At 45.3% G+C, this 19,788-nt stretch overlaps 1 protein-coding gene across 1 annotated transcript; it reads left to right on the top strand.

Moving 5' to 3' along the window:
* The first annotated feature begins 1,551 nt into the window (after positions 1-1,551).
* LOC124114433 lies at positions 1,552-16,966 on the top strand. The gene is made up of 8 exons (XM_046474989.2): positions 1,552-1,999; positions 3,168-3,324; positions 3,982-4,038; positions 4,791-4,807; positions 5,310-5,361; positions 8,999-9,120; positions 15,415-15,562; positions 16,676-16,966. The coding sequence occupies exons 1-8, from the start codon at positions 1,691-1,693 to the stop codon at positions 16,804-16,806; spliced, it is 993 nt and encodes a 330-aa protein (XP_046330945.1). The 5' UTR covers positions 1,552-1,690; the 3' UTR covers positions 16,807-16,966.
* The last annotated feature ends 2,822 nt before the right edge of the window (positions 16,967-19,788 follow it).

Raw genomic sequence — 19,788 nt, 5'->3', positions numbered from 1 at the left:
AAATAAAGATTTTCTAGAAAACAGCATTTCGTCTTCCAAGAAGTTTTCGACAAACTTATTTTTGGGGGACAATAACGTTAGTCTTATTAATATTCAAAAGTCAAGGGATCTCGTGCAAAACGATTTTGACCGTGAAATCTTGATGTACGTGCAACACGTTATTTGGGCAGTCAGTGAAATCCAGTGTAACAGTTTTCTGTTGCACCCAGAATGAGGGCTTTCAGACTTGGGGATATTGTGTTCAGTAAAGTAAATAAACATTCCATTCAAAAATATGGTATTTCAAAGGCCAAACATTAGATATGTGAATGAAACCATCCACCCCACAATCCAACCGCCCCCCCCCCCCCCCCAAAAAAAAAAAAACCAAAAAAAAACCCACAACAAAACAAACCCATATCCACAAACCATCCCCCACAACACAACCCCTCCACCCTATAACCCTCTACCCCATAACACCTGTACGCCAGACTCCCCCAACAACACAACCCCATCGACCCACAATCCCTCCACCCTATAACCCTCTACCCCATAACACCTGTACGCCAGACTCCCCCCACAACACAACCCCATCGACCCACAATCCCTCCACCCTATAACCCTCCACCCTGTAACCCTCCACCCTATTACGCCAGAATGCCTACACTACACAATCCCCCGACCCGCAAACCCTCCACCCTATAACCCTCCACCCCATAACGCCCGAACGCCTTCACTACACAATCCCCTCACCCGCAAACCCTCCAACCCTATACTCCACACTACACAATCCCCCGACCCGCAAACCCTCCACCCTGTAACCCTCTACCCCATAACGCCCGAACGCCTTCACTACACAATCCCCTCACCCGCAAACCCTCCAACCCTATACTCCACACTACACAATCCCCCGACCCGCAAACCCTCCACCCTATAACCCTCCACCCCATAACGCCAGAACGCCTACACTACACAATCCCCCCACCCGCAAACCCTCCAACCCTATACTCCACACTACACAATCCCCCGACCCGCAAACCCTCCACCCTATAACCCTCCACCCCATAACGCCAGAATACCTACACTACACAGTCCCCACGACCCGCAAACCCTCCACCCTGTAACCCTCCACCCCATAACGCCAGAATACCTACACTACACAATCCCCCGACCCGCAAACCCTCCACCCTATAACCCTCCACCCCATAACGCCAGAATACCTACATTACACAATCCCCCCGACCAACAAAGCCGCCACCCCACCCACCACCCGAATAACCTCCACGCACTTCAGAGGTCATATGCACCGTACCGAAACTCATCTCTTTATCAGCACTAGGGTCACATGATACGGCAGCATAACCTCTGTTACTATTAATACGATGCTGATGCGGCGTTAAACAACATTCAGGCGTTCCCTGTGATATAACGAGCTGCAAAGCAACGACCCGTATGTTCATAGCGTATACATGAGGCTCACAACCCAGACCTACGGGACAGTGTCGTCAATCTCTATCTGCCAATCATTTAAAATCTCCGCCCATATGTCCTTTTATGGTAGTAGTTTCGGGAAATTACTCCCGAATAATACTAATGTGTAAATTGATATCTGTCCATGTCGACAAGTCCCCCAAAACAGATAGAATTATTCTTTAATGATTAATCAGTGCAAAATCCTACCTCGACCGCTTATACCTGTGAAGAAACAGCCATGGATAGGCAAGACGACTCGCGATTAGGAAGTGGATTTTCGACATCCGATAAACGCCACCTTAAGTGCTGTGTTGATGACATTGCACTCAAACACACATGCACGTGCAGAGGCTACGTGAATATAGGTGTTGTTGTTTGTGTTTTGCTGACACTGACGACGCTTGCCGCATGTTGGTATACAGTCGTGTGTTCACTGCAAGTCAAAGAACAGGTGCTTCAACTTCAGAGGTTGCAGACATTTGTGCACAATAGTGACACTGAATTTGACGATGACACTGGCGAGACCCTTCACTTTCTCCCTGGTCAGGTAAGCAGACGTTAAGTGCACGTGATGTATATGTGTGAAAGTGGGTCATGTCGGGGATGTATGTTCGAGTAAAGGTAGATAACTCGTGGTGGTATACCGCCGGGGCTGTTGGGGTGTACGCGGCTGTGTCGTATTTGTCGTAGGACCTAGTATGCATGCAGATAAGTCGGAGCATAGACCAACAGCCTTCAAAGATGGCTACCTTCAACATTCCACGCTTGTTAATTAGTTTTGAAGTTTTTTCCGTATCCAGACATAATATATACGACAAGGACTGAATGTATAGAAACTTCTTTATTTCATACACACGGCGGGTCCGTTCCACATACCTCTTTATCTCGAGCACGTGCACCTTCAGGGCAAATTCTTATACCATCATCTGGTGCACGTGCCACCACAGGGCTACTTCTAACACCTTCACGTGATGCACGTGCCACTACAGGGCTGCTTCTTACACCTTCACGTGATGCACGTGCCACTACAGGGCTACTTCTAACACCTTCACGTGATGCACGTGCAACTCCAGGGCTACTTCTTACACCTTCACGTGATGCACGTGTCACTCCAGGGCTGCTTCTTACTCTTCACCTCGTGCACGTGCATTCTTGCCCTTTCAATTAATGCACGTGCACCTTTAGGGCTACCACTTCCTCAATACCCACTTTTCAGCATCAAGGACAATTTGCGATATACATTCTAGCACAGTGTTCAGGTCGCCAGCGAACTGCTCCAGCCTTGCCCTGGCATCACAGATACTGCCATCGTCCACCATCAATACATTTATAGATTTACACTGACCTTGGAGTATTCGATATTTTTGTTATTATTTTTTTCTTGAGTGGAGCGTCAACAGGCAACTGTTGTTTAAATGGTATAAGTTCCATAGAAATATGTGACCAGCCATGAGATAAGGGATACCTTATGGGTAAACAATCACATTTCCACACACTCATTATATTTTAAAACTACAGCATCGTCGGAACAACAAAAATTCACAAGCTTTAATTCATATTTATTACCAAGATACATGACATCACACATGGCAATCTTCACAGAGGTAAGTTGACGTCAAACGTCTTTATGACGTCGCAGCACAATTGTATCCCAGCACACATAAGGGCCCTATTCTCGTGGTGGGTCTCACGTCATGTTTGCATGTGTTCTGCAGAGTTCGGGCGAGGAGGGGCGGGCTGTGCGCGTTGTCCCCGGAGCTCGGAGGGTGCGGCGTGAGGCTGACTCAGACAACAAGAAACCTAAAAAGAAGAATAGAAAAAATCAAAATAGGAGAAAAGGAAGGAACGGCTCCAGAAAGGGTGGTGGCAAATGTAAGTTCAGTCGTGTGATGTTGCCAGTATCAGAAGCTACTGTTCACATGACAATTTATCCGAGCAAGCAGTCGCATTCTATCCAAACATGGACATCACGAATAGCCCCATCAAAAGTTGTGTTGCATAGTTTTATGTAAAATTTAACTACCACCATTATAATGTAGAAACACGCCAAGTGACACGCCACATAATATTGCCGGTGGGTTTCATGAACATGGAGATGGAAGTATGACGATGAAGGTCAAAGTTACAAAGATTCATTTCGGGGTAGATTGCATCGTCTTCCATTGGAGATGTTGATCTGGGAATGACAGCGGAATTTTAAAACCAATGCATATGTCATTCCAATTGCTGTGGGGCGGTCGGGTAGCCTAGTGGTTAAAGCGTTTGATCGTCACCCCGAAGACCCGGGTTCGATTCTCCACATGGGTACAATGTGTGAAGCCCATTTCTGGTGTCCCCCGCCGTGATATTGCAGGAATATTGCTAAAAGCGGCGTAAAACCATACTCACTCACTCACTCACTCACTCACTCACTACCTCCAATTGCTGATTGCAATTGGTTCAAATGAAGATCTGTGATGAAATGCGTCAATTGTGTGTCTTTTTGGAGAACTGGAGAACGTATTGTGACAACTGGTATTGTATTTTCAGTTTGTAACAGAATTGCAAAGTGCCAGGCTCCCTCCTCCTCCTCCTCCTCAATGACAGGTGTGTATCTTCGTGCTGACGCACGGGCTGTGTTTGAGATATGACGGGGGACCACAAGGCTATCACTGCCTTCATCTCAAATCTGTTTTGTTATTTTGTTGATAAAAGGAATTATATAAATTACAGTAAACACCTACAGACACCCACACTTACATGTGCACACCACCCGTGAGGAATAGGTCTTCAGCAACCCATGCTTGTCGTAAAAGGCGACTATGCTTGTCGTAAGAGGCGACTAACGAGATCGGGTGGTCAGGCTCGGTGTCTTGGTTGATTGTCTGGTCCAGCCTTGATTATTTACAGACCGCCGTCATATAACTGGAATATTGTTGAGCGAGGCGGTAAACAACAAACAAACAAACATGTACACAGACAGACAGACACACGCACATACAGCGAGACAGAGAGAGAGAGAGAGAGAGAGAGAGAGAGAGAGAGACGCAGAGACGCACACACATACGCACACACACTTACATATATACACACAGACGCACACACGCACGCACGCAGGCACACACGCACGCACACATAAACACACATGTACCCAGAGTCGATCTAATGTCATAATCGTATCAACATATTAGTTAAAGCAAATATTAACAACGTAGTGCTTCCTACCACATAGTAAACACAAAACACCACAAAGCGACTTGACCGAGTTACTAGGCAAGGAACAGTTATGAAGTACTCGGCGCATGATGAAACAGTCGACAGAACGTGTAGCATTACTCTTTCACTATTTTTCTTTTCAGCTCCGACTCCAGCAAAGGTAAGCGTCGCCATGTCCCCTGTAATAGGCCCGCTTATAACGCGTTGGGTCAGTAGGGAAAATAAACCTCCGATCAAAAGGAAGTAGACACTTGAAAAGTGAGTGAGTGAGTGAGTTGGGTTTAACGCCGCTTTTAACAGTATTCCAGTTATATCACGGCGTGTCAGCTTAATGTGAGAGGAAAGCCCGAAGCGATGCAGGTCTTAGACGTTTACCACTTCGGTGAAACCCACGAGCACGGGTATGGTGCTGACAAACCTAGAAACATAATCGGGGCGAACCGTGATTCGAACCCAAAATCATAGATTTCTGGCGTTCCCAAGGGACGCAACTCTGTACAGCGAATCGCGGCGCCTTAGACGACTGGGCCACCCGTGCCCCCACTTGAAAAGTGGATTTATTAAATGTACCATCGGCCGCTGGCCTACACATGTACGAATAACTAAAGACTAAAGACTAAAGACTCGCCATATAACAACAACCTTCTGTTTTCTTGTTGCAGCCCAATTCTCTGCGAGCGTCACATTTCACTGTGGACGGATCCACCCTGTCAGGTACGATCTCTGTGTCTGTAGTTAACCCATGCGGAGCCACCCTGTCAGGTACCATCTATGTGTCTAGTTAACCCATGCGGAGCCACCATGTCAGGTACGATCTCTGTGTCTGTAGTTAACCCATGCGGAGCCACCCTGTCAGGTACCATCTATGTGTCTAGTTAACCCATGCGGAGCCACCCTGTCAGGTACCATCTATGTGTCTGTAGTTAACCCATGCGGAGCCACCCTGTCAGGTACGATCTCTGTGTCTAGTTAACCCATGCGGAGCTACCCTGTCAAGTACGATCTCTGTGTCTGTAGTTAACCCATGCGGAGCCACCCTGTCAGGTACCATCTATGTGTCTAGTTAACCCATGCGGAGCCACCCTGTCAGGTACCATCTATGTGTCTGTAGTTAACCCATGCGGAGCCACCCTGTCAGGTACGATCTCTGTGTCTAGTTAACCCATGCGGAGCCACCCTGTCAAGTACGATCTCTGTGTCTGTAGTTAACCCATGCGGAGCCACCCTGTCAGGTACCATCTATGTGTCTAGTTAACCCATGCGGAGCCACCCTATCAGGTACGATCTATGTGTCTGTAGTTAACCCATGCGGAGCCACCCTATCAGGTACCATCTATGTTTCTGTAGTTAGCCCATGCGGAGCCACCCTGTCAGGTAGGATCTATGTGTCTGTAGTTAACCCTTGCGGAGCCACCCTGTCAGGTACGATCTCTGTGTCTAGTTAACTCATGCGGAGCCACCCTGTCAGGTACGATCTATGTGTCTAGTTAGCCCATGCGGAGCCACCCTGTCAAGTACGACCTCTGTGTCCAGTTAACCCATGCGGAGCCACCCTGTCAGGTAGGATCTCTGTGTCTAGTTAACCCATGCGGAGCCACCCTGTCAGGTACGATCTCTGTGTCTGTAGTTAACCCATGCGGAGCCACCCTGTCAAGTACGATCTCTGTGTCTGTAGTTAACCCATGCGGAGCCACCCTGTCAGGTTCCATCTATGTGTCTAGTTAACCCATGCGGAGCCACCCTGTCAGGTACGATCTCTGTGTCTAGTTAACTCATGCGGAGCCACCCTGTCAGGTACGATCTATGTGTCTAGTTAACCCATGCGGAGCCACCCTGTCAAGTACGATCTCTGTGTCTGTAGTTAACCCATGCGGAGCCACCCTGTCAGGTACGATTTCTGTGTCTGTAGTTAACCCATGTGGAGCCACCCTATCAGGTACGATCTATGTGTCTGTAGTTAACCCATGCGGAGCCACCCTGTCAGGTACGACCTCTGTGTCTGTAGTTAACCCATGCGGAGCCACCCTGTCAGGTACGATCTATGTGTCTGTAGTTAACCCATGCGGAGCCACCCTGTCAAATACGATATCTGTGTCTGTAGTTAACCCATGCGGAGCCACCCTGACAGGTAGGATCTCTGTGTCTGTAGTTAACCCATGCGGAGCCACCCTGTCAGGTACGATCTATGTGTCTGTAGTTAACCCATGCTATGTCAACTCAAGTGAGCAGAACCATTACCAGTTTTCTTTGAAAAAGTTTAGGGGCGTTTGGGTAGCCTAGCGTTCGCTCGTTACGCCGAAGACCCGGGTTTGATTCCCGACATGGGTTCAATGTTTGAAGCCCTTATCTCGTCCCCCGCCGTGATATTGCTGGAATATTGCTTAAAACGATATTGCTCACTCACTCACTCACTCACTCACTCACTCACTCACTCACTCACTCAAACAATTCAACGTGTTGCTCATGTTAAGACCAGGTCAAATTCATATTGAGTTGCGGTAGGTAAAGAACTGTCGGAAATGCTAGAAACCTGCTTTTTGCCTGTTAAAAAAAGGATATAATCTTTCACAGTCTAGATCTGTTGTTATTGAAATATCGAGTAAATCCCGATCGCCCTACCTGTGGTTTGAAGTATTTCAGTCACAAGGAGTCCTATCGACAAGTTTACAGGAGACAAATTCGAGCGAAAACAGGAAGTTGACATTTATTCTAAGTCCAATGATGACAGTCTGAAACGGACTATTGAAATATGTACACGTGACTCCGTTATAATGATAATAATGTAGTCTACATAGATCACCTAATCCACACACAAAAATCATTTTGAGAAAATTCTAGGTGTGCATCTTCTAAAATGACAAAATGACGCTGCGGGTTTGTTTTTGGTTAACATTGCTCCCATGATGCATGTTACATTACACTTGCATAGCCATAACCATGGTACACGATATGGAGTCTGTACTGCACTAACTATTGCTCTCCAAATATGGGATTTCGATACACTGCGCGTGGCGTTGTCCGAGCACTTATCATGGAAAATATTCTATCCTGTCTGTGAGGTCACATTATCACCGAACCATTCATAACTATCACAGTCAGGGTGTCCAGATAATTTACCTTGATGAATCATTCCACTGACTACATGTGGCTATTGGCAGATGGACAAAAAGCACCCATGGTACTATCAGGTAAAGGTAATCGTGTCATTGTTTGGCATGCTGCAAACCATGATATGGGGCTTATTGATAGATGTGTGCTAGTTGTCGAGGCGAAAAAGAAATCTGGTGATTTTCATAAGGAGATTATAGGAGGTGATGTGCTCATAGACTGGTTGGAACTTCAGCTTTTGCCCATTTTAAACAACGTCAGGGTCATTGTCATGGATAACGCCAGTTAATATGACGTCCGGGAATCAGATACTCTCGCCCATGAGTAGTGTGAAGGCGACCATACAGGAATATATGACATTGTCGACTTCAGACCATATGAAACGAAAATTCGGCTGAATAAGAAACCAGTAAAGTACAAGACATATGTGCTGGCGGCACAACACGGTTACGTTGTCTTACGTACGCCAGTCAGACATTGTGAGCTCAACCCTGTTGTGCCCATCTTGGTTGAGTGTAACGTGTTCTAGGCAAGACATAACACAACATTAAAAAGTACAGATTTATATACGTCATCAGCGGAGATAAATGCTACCTCAAGAAATCATCTGTAGAACAACAAATACTTCTGGATTCCCGAACCGCAACCTTCCGATACTCATCCCGTTTCTTAGCTCTTAACTATTCCATCTTGTTTCCAAACAAATATAATGCAGTACATATTCTAAATTGCTACCCAATCAACGCATGTCAATTAAGCACAATAACAGCAATATTTTGAGACCACCCCCATCTCGGTGACATTTGCACCTGTGAGAATGCACGGGAGGGTGTGAGGTCATCACCTCGGGACAGGTGTTAGGCAATTACCTCGGGTTATAGGCCATTTCATACATGCATGACATCACACGATTATAAGTTTATCATCATTTTACCCGTAAAAGTACAATTTAAGGGTAATCACAATGTCAGTGAGAACAGGTAAGATTAGGTCAATTCGCGTTATTTTGATATATGCTCTTTTTATAGTCCTATGACTCGTATTTATTACATGAAGCCAGAAAAGTAGTTTTCTAGCATATACGACAGTACTTTAGTCTAGTGGTCAAGGTGTTCTGTGGTCGGGCCGAAGACCTGGTTCGATTCCCCACAGAATGTAGCTGGAGTAATGGTGCTAAGTTTTTGTTGTGTATGTAATTGGCCTGTGGACAACACCTAACAATCCTCTCCTTCTCTGTGTCCAGGCCAGACCATCGGGTCGCTACATCCAGCACGCTGGGTCAATGCGCATGTCACGCCGGCGGCAATGTCACGTGACAATAGTGTGTCTGTTGTCGAGAGCGGCGTGTACCTCGTCTACACCAGTGTGAGTATTCGTTCTGCTCCCTTGTAATTCCCCGCCCAACAAAGTTGGCGGGAGATATAGAAACGGGCTCCGTCCGTCCGTCCCCCCGTACGTCACGTTTCGTTTCCGGAGCATAACTCATAAACCGTTCAATATTTTCTCATCAAACTTTGCAGGTCTGTCAGGTACATGCTGAACTGGTGCCTTTTGCTATTTCGAAATTTTAGAAATTTTTATTTTTTACGTTTCCATGGCAACAAGATGGACTGAGGTTCCAAACTCATCTTTCCACCTCGGTTAAAAAAGGTTAGGGTTTGTTTAGATTTAATTATGTCATAAATTCTGCAGCAGGGGCGGGGGATATAGCCACGTGAGTGGCAAACTCTTGTTTGTTTCTTATCATGACAATGACGTATGAATAATCGAGTAAAACCAATCCAGTGATTGATAGTATGAATAACGGCCACGCCGTCGGGGTATGGGGACGCGCATCCAGACATGTCAACTAGCCTGTCCACCCAATCTGATTGGCACTGATTGGTGGAACTTATTCTAACCCACGCGAAAATGTCGAAGTATCGAAAACAAAATATATGGTATTAACATAAACTTGATGGTGAACATACATTTAGAAAACCAGATCATATAATCTACTAGTGTTATTGCTGTTAACTTTTCCCAAGACAAAACATGCTTGTCGTAAGAGGCGACTAAAAGGGATCGGGTGGTCAGGCTCGCTGACTTGGTTGAAGCATGTGGATCGATGCTCATGTTATCAATCACTGGATTGTCTGGTCCAGACTTGATTATTTACATACCGCCGTCAAATAAAAATCCCGCATTTGGGATCGATGACATGCATCAACCAAGTCAGGGAGCCTGACCACCCGATCCCGTTAGTCGCCTTTTACGACAGGCATAGTCGCCTTTTACAGCAAGCATGGGTTGCTGAAGAACTATTCTACCCCGGATCTTCACGGGTCCGTCACGCTTAAGACCCGGGTTCGATTCCTCATATAAGTACAATGTGTGAATCCCATTTCTAGTGTATCCCGCTGTGATATTGCTGGATTGTTGCTGAAAGCGGAGTAAAACCATACTCACTCACTCACTCACAGCTACCGCCACATTAATTTTGATGTTTGAAATAAATATAGTCTTTGGACAATTCTGTCAATTAGCCTGTTTATCTCATCTGGCCATCGACATGGCCTGTTTAAAAAAACACATTCATGAAAAAACATCTGATTATACAGACCACTCGAGATTAGATAAGATTGGAATATGTCCTCTAATTAAGTAGGAGACACGCACACTGTGCTCGATATGGAGCTAGGTTACCTGTAGATTTAACATGGTTAAATTGATTAGCCAAACCATACTGTACAGTATCATGTACTGATAGTATCACAATTAAAGTACTATATATTTAATTCTAAAGACAATAAATAAGATTAGGTCAGTGGACAAAAATGGAAGCAGTTATAAGTAGGACCTATGACCTACAGTTTCCTGACGTCAGTCTGAGGCTTCCATGTTTATTTCGTGAAGTGATTCCCGGGGACTCGATAATTGTGCCACAGATGTCAGACGCTCGCTTTTGTCCCCGCCCAGCCAGGGGATAGACTGCCACCCTGGGCTAGGGTCCCTGACCGGGTCACTGTCCTAGATACAGACATTGATAATGTTACTATCTTTTATATCCGCCACAGTGTAAGGCGGCAGTGTGTGTGTGTGTGTGTGTGTGTGTGTGTGTGTGTGTGTGTGTGTGTGTGTGTGTGTGTGTGTGTTTGTGTCTCTGTGTGTGTTTATATGTGTGTTTGTGCCTGTGTGTGATGTATGCGTTCGTGTGTGCGTATGTATGTTTGCACCCGTGTGTCTTTATGTGTGTGCGTGTCTGTGTTTTATATTTTTACCTGATCAGATATAGTTTTCTCAAACACCAGGAGACAGTGTTCCTGATGCCTGATCAGCTGGTTCCCTTTAAAAAACGGGTGACAGTGTCATTGTCACGTGGTGTGTCACGCGATGTTTCCCACAAGTCCCGCATTCAATCCGTCCGCCCCGCGTGGACTATTCATGCACACACTCAGGTTAATAATAGCCGCTGCATTATAGGTCACGAGAATCATTTCCAAGAAATTAGGATTAATTCTCGAGGAAAGGACTTCTCGGTGAATAAACGTTGCTCTGTCACTCTCTGAATAGCATTGACATCCCGGGTCGGGAGGAAACGACCACGCCTAAAGTGTCAAACTTCCTACCCATGCTTTCAGTGCGTTGGGTTAACAACAGTTCAATGACAGTTTCACAGGGGCACAATGTTCTCCGAATAAATCGAACTTCAAAAGGAGAAACAAGTTGGATTTGTTATACAAATAAACATTATGTTAGTTAGAACCATTTTAGCTGACTGAAAGGACATAGTAATTCCTGAATATGCTGAACACGAGACTAAATGCTGACCGCGTGTGTCTGGAGAATGTAAGATACCCAAAGAGGCTCACTGGGAAATAACTAGTTTCTCCCGTCAGGACGTGGGAGGGGGCATAAAGGAATGGCTGATGTCCGCCCTTCCTCCCGTTCGTCTGTCCGTCACGTTTCCGGCTCGTCACGATATGGCTGAAATACTGCCGATGTGACGTTAAATATTAACTCACTCACTCACTCACGTTTCCGGTGTATAACTCGGAAGCCGTTAACTATTTTATGATGAGACTTTGATGATGCATCAAATACATGTTGAACTGTTGAGCCTTTCGCTGTTTGGTGTTTCTAAAAAACATATTTTTGTGTTTTTTTTGGCAACAAACTGGAATTAAACTCAAATACGTGAAGCATTCGTTTCCGGAGCATTCCTCGGACATCTTTTACTTTGTTATAATGACATTTTCAACATGCTGAACTGTGGAGCCTTTTGATCCTTTGGTGTTGCTAAAAATCTGTTTTCCCTGTTTCACTTGGTGCATAGTGTCTGCAATGGAGGCAAGGTTTCTCAGAAACTACCTAAGTTACATGAATGAACTTTGCAAGCTTATATGAGATACGTACGAAGGCTGAGTTCGACAATTGGTGCCATCAGTATTATGTTGTTCCTTGCGCCTTGTATTTAAAGAGGCTCCAGGTCCTTACTCCATGCTTTTCAAAATTAACTTCATAATATTCTTTACTATACGAGGCATGCTCAAAAAGTTCTAAGCCTAACAAACAAAACCAATAATTGTAAAAGTGTTTTTAATTATATTTTCAAGATAATCTACCTACTTTTCAATACACTTCTCATATGAACAAAACAATCCAATTGTGCCCCGGGGCGGAGATAGTGGTAAGGCTGTTTTCTTGTTATTCAGCTGTAATCAGTAGGTGACAGAGATGTGATGTACAAGGACTATCAGGATATCGGCAATAGTGTCTCACCTGGAACAGCGCGATATGGTTGGGGACCTGTCCCACTTGACCCGCACACTTCGCGACAAATGGGAAAATGTCTTTGAAACTGTTTTGAAATTCACTAGAAATGTTCATTTCAACATGTGCAGTTCCCAGACTACTAATATCAACATCACATGAAGAAATACGGCAAAAATATTTAAAATATTTCAAAGATTTGTTTCAAACGTTATTACTGTTCTTGATAATATCCTTAATTCCAACTCGAGGTCGGTCACACGTAATGTGGAGATAAATGTCCAGTACTATCATATGAACACTAACGTGTTCAAGTATTGCGATATTGCGATATTGATTAAGTACAACCTCTCTGACACAATCTCAATGACACAACCTCACTGACACAACCTCTCTGACACAACCTCTCTGACACAACCTCTCTGACACATCCTCATTGACACAACCTCTCTGACACAGCCTCACTGACACAACCTCACTGACATAACCTCTCTGACACAATCTCTGACACAACCTCACTGACACAACCTCACTTGCACAACCTCTCTGACACAACCTCTCTGACACATCCTCTCTGACACAACCTCCCTGACACAACCTCACTGACACATCATCCCTGACACAACCTCTCTGACACAGCCTCTCTGACACAACCTCACTGACACAACCTCACTGACACATCCTCTCTGACACATCCTCTCTGACACATCCTCTCTGACACAACCTCCCTGACACAACCTCACTGACACAACCTCTCTGACATATCTTCATTGACACAACCTCTCTGACACAGCCTCACTGACACAACCTCACTGACACAACCTCACTGACACAACCTCTCTGACACAACCTCACTGACACAACCTCACTGACACAACCTCTCTGAAACAACCTCTCTGACACAACCTCTCTGACACAACCTCTCTGACACATCCTCATTGACACAACCTCTCTGACACAGCCTCACTGACACAACCTCACTGACATAACCTCTCTGACACAATCTCTGACACAACCTCACTGACACAACCTCTCTGACACAACCTCACTGACACAACCTCACTGACACAGCCTCGCTGACACAACCTCTCTGACACATCTTCTCTGACACAACCTCTCTGACACAGCCTCGCTGACACAACCTCACTGACACAACCTCTCTGACACATCCTCTCTGACACAACCTCACTGACACAACCTCTCTGACACAACCTCACTGACACAACCTCTCTGACACAACCTCAATGACACAACCTCACTGACACCTCTCTGACACCACCTCACTGACACCTCTCTGACACATCCTCTCTGACACAACCTCTCTGACACAACCTCACTTACACAACCTCTCTGACACAACCTCTCTGACACATCCTCTCTGACACAACCTCCCTGACACAACCTCACTGACACATCCTCCCTGACACAACCTCTCTGACACAGCCTCTCTGACACAACCTCACTGACACAACCTCACTGACACATCCTCTCTGACACATCCTCTCTGACACAACCTCCCTGACACAACCTCACTGACACAACCTCTCTGACATATCTTCATTGACACAACCTCTCTGACACAGCCTCACTGACACAACCTCACTGACACAACCTCTCTGACACAACCTCTCTGACACAACCTCACTGACACAACCTCACTGACACAACCTCTCTGACACAACCTCACTGACACAACCTCACTGACACAACCTCTCTGACACAACCTCTCTGACACAGCCTCGCTGACACAACCTCACTGACACAACCTCTCTGACACAACCTCACTGACACAACCTCACTGACACAACCTCTCTGACACAACCTCTCTGACACATCCTCGCTGACACAACCTCACTGACACAACCTCTCTGACACAACCTCTCTGACACAACCTCTCTGACACAACCTCACTGACACCTCACTGACACAACCTCACTGACACAACCTAGATGACACATCCTCTCTGACACATCCTCTCTGACACAACCTCTCTGACATAGCCTCGCTGACACAACCTCACTGACACAACCTCTCTGACACAACCTCTCTGACACAACCTCACTGACACCTCTCTGACACAACCTCACTGACACAACCTCACTGACACATCCTCTCTGACACATCCTCTCTGACACATCCTCTCTGACACAACCTCCCTGACACAACCTCACTGACACAACCTCTCTGACACATCCTCATTGACACAACCTCTCTGACACAGCCTCACTGACACAACCTCACTGACACAACCTCTCTGACACAACCTCTCTGACACAACCTCACTGACACAACCTCACTGACACAACCTCTCTGACACAACCTCTCTGACACAGCCTCGCTGACACAACCTCACTGACACAACCTCTCTGACACATCCTCTCTGACACAACCTCTCTGACACAACCTCTCTGACACCTCACTGACACAACCTCACTGACACAACCTAGATGACACATCCTCTCTGACACAGCCTCACTGACACAACCTCACTGACACAACCTAGATGACACAACCTCACTGACACAACCTCACTGACACAACCTCTCTGACACATCCCCTCTGACACAACCTCACTGACACAACCTAGATGACAAAACCTCACTGACACAACCTCTCTGACACATCCTCTCTGACACAACCTCACTGACACAACCTCACTGACACAACCTAGATGACACAACCTCACTGACACAACCTCACTGACACAACCTCTCTGACACATCCCCTCTGACACAACCTCACTGACACAACCTAGATGACACAACCTAGATGACAAAACCTCACTGACACAACCTAGATGACATAACCTCACTGACACCTCACTGACACAACCTAGATGACATAACCTCACTGACACATCTTCTCTGACACAACCTCTCTGACACAACCTCACTGCCTGTTATCCAGGTGCTGTTCAATGACACCAAGTACCGCGAGGGGTTGCTGGTGACGAGGAATGACGTGGAGCTGTTTAAGTGTTTCGATGGCGTGGATTACATCGATCACAGCAAGGAGAGGAAGCAGAACTTTAAGTTCAAAACATGCAGTGTATCAGGTTTGTGAACTGGAAATAACTTTACAATAAGTGTCAGAAAGCCTTTTAATGCCTAATGTCTTATATTTCGTTTCGTTGCTTAGTTTAACTTTAATTATAACCTATTTCGTTTCCTTCACCATTCTCCAATTTCCATATGTAACAAAATGGCAGCCTCCAGCCTGGAGTGTTGACCATGTGCACGACCAACAGAAAACAGTCTTTTGTGTTTAAACAGCCTTGGCGTCCTATATTCATTACGACCCGCAGATTATTCACCCGGCCATCCGACATCCTCCGTAGTCTAGTGGTACAGCGTTCGCCCGGAAAGCGGAAGGTCCGGGGCTCGATCCCTGGCCGCGTCAGACCAATAAACGTTAAAAGATAGCACTTGTTGTTACCCTGTCTGGCGCTCGGACTGTACTGTGTCTGATTGGGGTATTCATATAAATCTGCGCCATGGTATCTCAATGGGCTAGCACTATAGTTCGGCACGAGTCCGGACGGGTACAAGCAGCCACACACACACGTTATGATTTGGTTTGTTGTTTAACGCCGCATTCAGCAATATTCCAGCTGTATGACGGGGGTCTGTAAATAATCGAGTCTGGACCAGATAAGCCAGTGATTAATATCATGAGCATCGATCCACGCAATTTGGATCAATGATATGCTTCAACCAAGTCAGCGAGCCTGACCACCCGATCCCGTTAGTCGCCTCCTACGACAAGCATGGTACCTTTTTCGGCAAGAATGGGTTGCTGAAGACCTATTCTACCCCGGATCTTCACGGGTTTACACACACACACACACACACACACGTGCATAGTCGTCGCTATATAAGTGCAATAATCTTGGACGCGATGTTAAACCCCATTTCACCTCACCTGACCCCCGCATCCAAGCACCGTGTTTTCAATAACTAAACAGGCGTGATTCACAGACAAATACTGATGATGAAGTCTGAACCGTACTACGGATACTGATTTTGTCGGTTTTCAGTTATTGAAAATAGAAGTTCCGTCGCGGATGTATTCTATCCCAGGACTGAATATCACTTCGTCCTCCGTGATCACTGGATGAAGTGAGAGACCACTGTAGGATAACTGACTATTTCTTTCCTGTTCGTTGTAGGTATTACGTATCTCTCCAAGGGAGACGACCTGCGGATGGTGAATCTCTACCCAAACACCAACATCGACATCAACGAAGGGTCGACATTCATCGGCTTAGTGCAACTGATACCCGCCATAGACCCGAACTAATTACCGACAGATCTCTCAGGAGACAAACAACCAGATTATTTGTTTAAAACATCAGCATTTAAGAGTGAGTGACTGAGTTGGATTTAACGCCGCTTTTAACAGTATTCCTGTTACATCACGGCGTGTCAGCTTAATGTGGGAGGAAAGCCCGAAGTGATGCAGGTCTCAGACGTTTACCACTTCGGTGAAACCCACGAGCACGGGTATGGTGCTGACAAATCTAGAAATATAATCGGGGCGAACCGGGATTCGAATCCACAATCATAGGTTTCTGGCGTGCCCAAGGGACGCAACTCTGCAGAGCGAATCGCGGCGCCTTAGACGACTAGGCCACCCGTGCCCCCTCAACTAATAGGGATACGATGACTGCATCAACCAAATCAGCGAGTCTGACCACCCGATCACGTTAGTCGCCTCTTAGTATGGATTACTGAAAATGTATTCTGTACCCGGATCTTCACGGGCCTCAGGTTATTTTTACGCCTATCAGGAAATCTCGAAATTAGACCTGTAGACGTTTTAGAGAGAGTGTTTGTCTATGCTGGATGTGAAAACTTTCCATGTTTTTGTCGCATATGGTGATCTAAATATACTCTTCCTAGAGAAAAGTATTGTGCGAGTCATGTGTGAACGTGTATTGTTGATTTGCGGAACACTGTTCTTCCTGTTTTGTAAGAGGATAGAGATGTGTACAAAGATAATGAAACGGGGACTCAAGTCATGTTCCCATCCTGTGTTTGGTCGAGGTAATTAATCATACATTGTTACCAACTCATTGTTCATGCAACAGTTTTCTAGGTCCTCAGCAACCCATGCTCGCCGTAAAAGGCGACAACGCTTGTATTTGGTGGCGACTAACGGGATCGGGTGGTCAGGATCGCTGACTTGGTTGATGCATGTCATCATCCCAATTGCCCGGATCGATGTTCATGATATTAATCACTGGATTATCTGGTCCAGATTCGATTATTTACAGACCGCCGTCATATAGCTGGAATATTGCTGAGTGCGGCGTTAAACAACATACCAAACAAAACACGTTTTCACGACGAAAACTAAATAGTCACTAATCGCAATTAAAGTTTAACCCAGCTTAATATCTGAATATACAACTTGCAGTTTTACATTCATTTTACCCGTAGAGTTAAGGCATATTGACACTTAATTAGGACCTTACTATGTGACTGGTCACGTGACGGCCAAGGACTGAAAACAACGGGGTCCTGATTAGCGAGGTTTTAATGTAGGAAGGTCAGCGTTAAAAGCGAACAAAGTTCTTTTGCATTTAAACATGAACACAAACTACCATTTGCTTTAAACTCAGGGACACAGGGCTATTCTCAAGTATCTCAAACATGAACGATTTGTTGACATTGTGTGTGGATGTTATATTGTATGTTTCAGTGACACACATTTATTTGCTGAAATATGTTTCACACATAGAACTGACGCTTGTACATGCTACTTGTAGTGTGAATCGTGTGACAATAAACCTTTTTCAAGAAATATTCCTCACTTTTGTGCACTTATTAAATAACCGGAAACATGTTGTCGTGTTTCATGACGCACTGTTTATCCATGTCAACTAAAGTAGGCTTCATATTGCCTTCGGCTCCCTGCAATATAATGTTGAGCTATGATGCAATATTTAAACTCTTACACAACACTGAGATACGTTCAATCCTTAAGCCTTTGAGCTTAGACGACAGACAGATCGTTTGCACGTTTACCATCATATACCTATGTGTATATAGATAGCTCTGTACTTAAAGCTCTGTAGCAGTCATTCCTTTTGTATATAGAATGCATTCTGCGCACCGCGAGGCCATGACTTAAAGCGTTATATTTATGATCCATTAAAAACCCGATGCATAATCATTTAACCATAAAGCCTTTAAATCGCTATGAAGTCAACACATGGCCTTGTATGTGCAATACTGGATCGAGGGTGACCTGCACAAAGCAGACAGGTACAGGTGCCACTTGTGGCTGGGAATAGACCTGTAATATGTCAGGGGCAACACAACAGATACCATGTTTTCAATGTTTACAAAGTAAAGTATGTGGTTTATGTGCTGTGACGAGTTCAGAGACGAGTGAAGCGCCAGGGTCTGAGGCCGCGGTTTAGTTCCGTGTGTTAAATTGATACTGACTGGGTAATTGGAGTACTCGTACCTGCTAATTTGATACACGAAGTCGCATTACCTTGCAAAGTGGTATTTAACGACTTGACCTGCTGGTATTGCCAAATGTCCCACGCCCAGCCACCGTTTAGTCACGTGACGGGTTGAGAAGAAGGTTGTAGAATGAATTGTCAAAGTAAAAAAGGACGTTTCTTGGAAATGACAATCTGTCGTCCTTGAGTGCTTCCTCGTGCATAATGAACTTGTCGCATACCCCCTTTTGTTGAGACGGATCTTCTAAGAACAGACGAAGTAACATGCACAATATCTTATACAGTGTTTATCACCATTGAATCTTATAAAGTGTTTATCGCGATATGAAGACTAAATTTGTATTGTGACAGTGTTCCCCAAATAGACACGAATGCTTTGCACAGAACTGTTTACGTAAAAATATAATTGCTGGTTCAATATTTACATTTACGGTTCAGTGAGATCCTTCCATGAGAAACACAGGTGTAGCTTTGTATGTTGAATGTACTGTTTGTGGAGGTTACAGCACGTAGGAAATACTCTATATTTTCGTGTCCATCATGAAAAGCCTCCAGGCACACCACATTCGGTGTACCCTTTGGGAAATAGTTATCTATATGAAAAGCTTTCGCCGATTCTACGTTGTGTTTGTTTTTCTTGCCTGCTAATGTCCTTGGTCCGGTTGTGGTGTGGATATAGTGGTGTATGGCGTGGCAAATACAAATGTTCTTTATATATGTAATGTTATGTGGCAGTGTAATTTATTGTAAAACAATGATTGTAAATATACTGGTATTGCATTGTTTCTGTTCTGATTCAGTAGAAG

Source organism: Haliotis rufescens, unplaced genomic scaffold, assembly GCF_023055435.1.
Source record: "Haliotis rufescens isolate VD_foot unplaced genomic scaffold, xgHalRufe1.0.p SCAF_61, whole genome shotgun sequence".
In the NCBI taxonomy this organism is placed as follows: Eukaryota; Metazoa; Mollusca; class Gastropoda; order Lepetellida; family Haliotidae; genus Haliotis; species Haliotis rufescens.
Note: the sequence above shows the minus strand (reverse complement) of the source record. Positions and strands in the feature narration are given on the sequence as shown.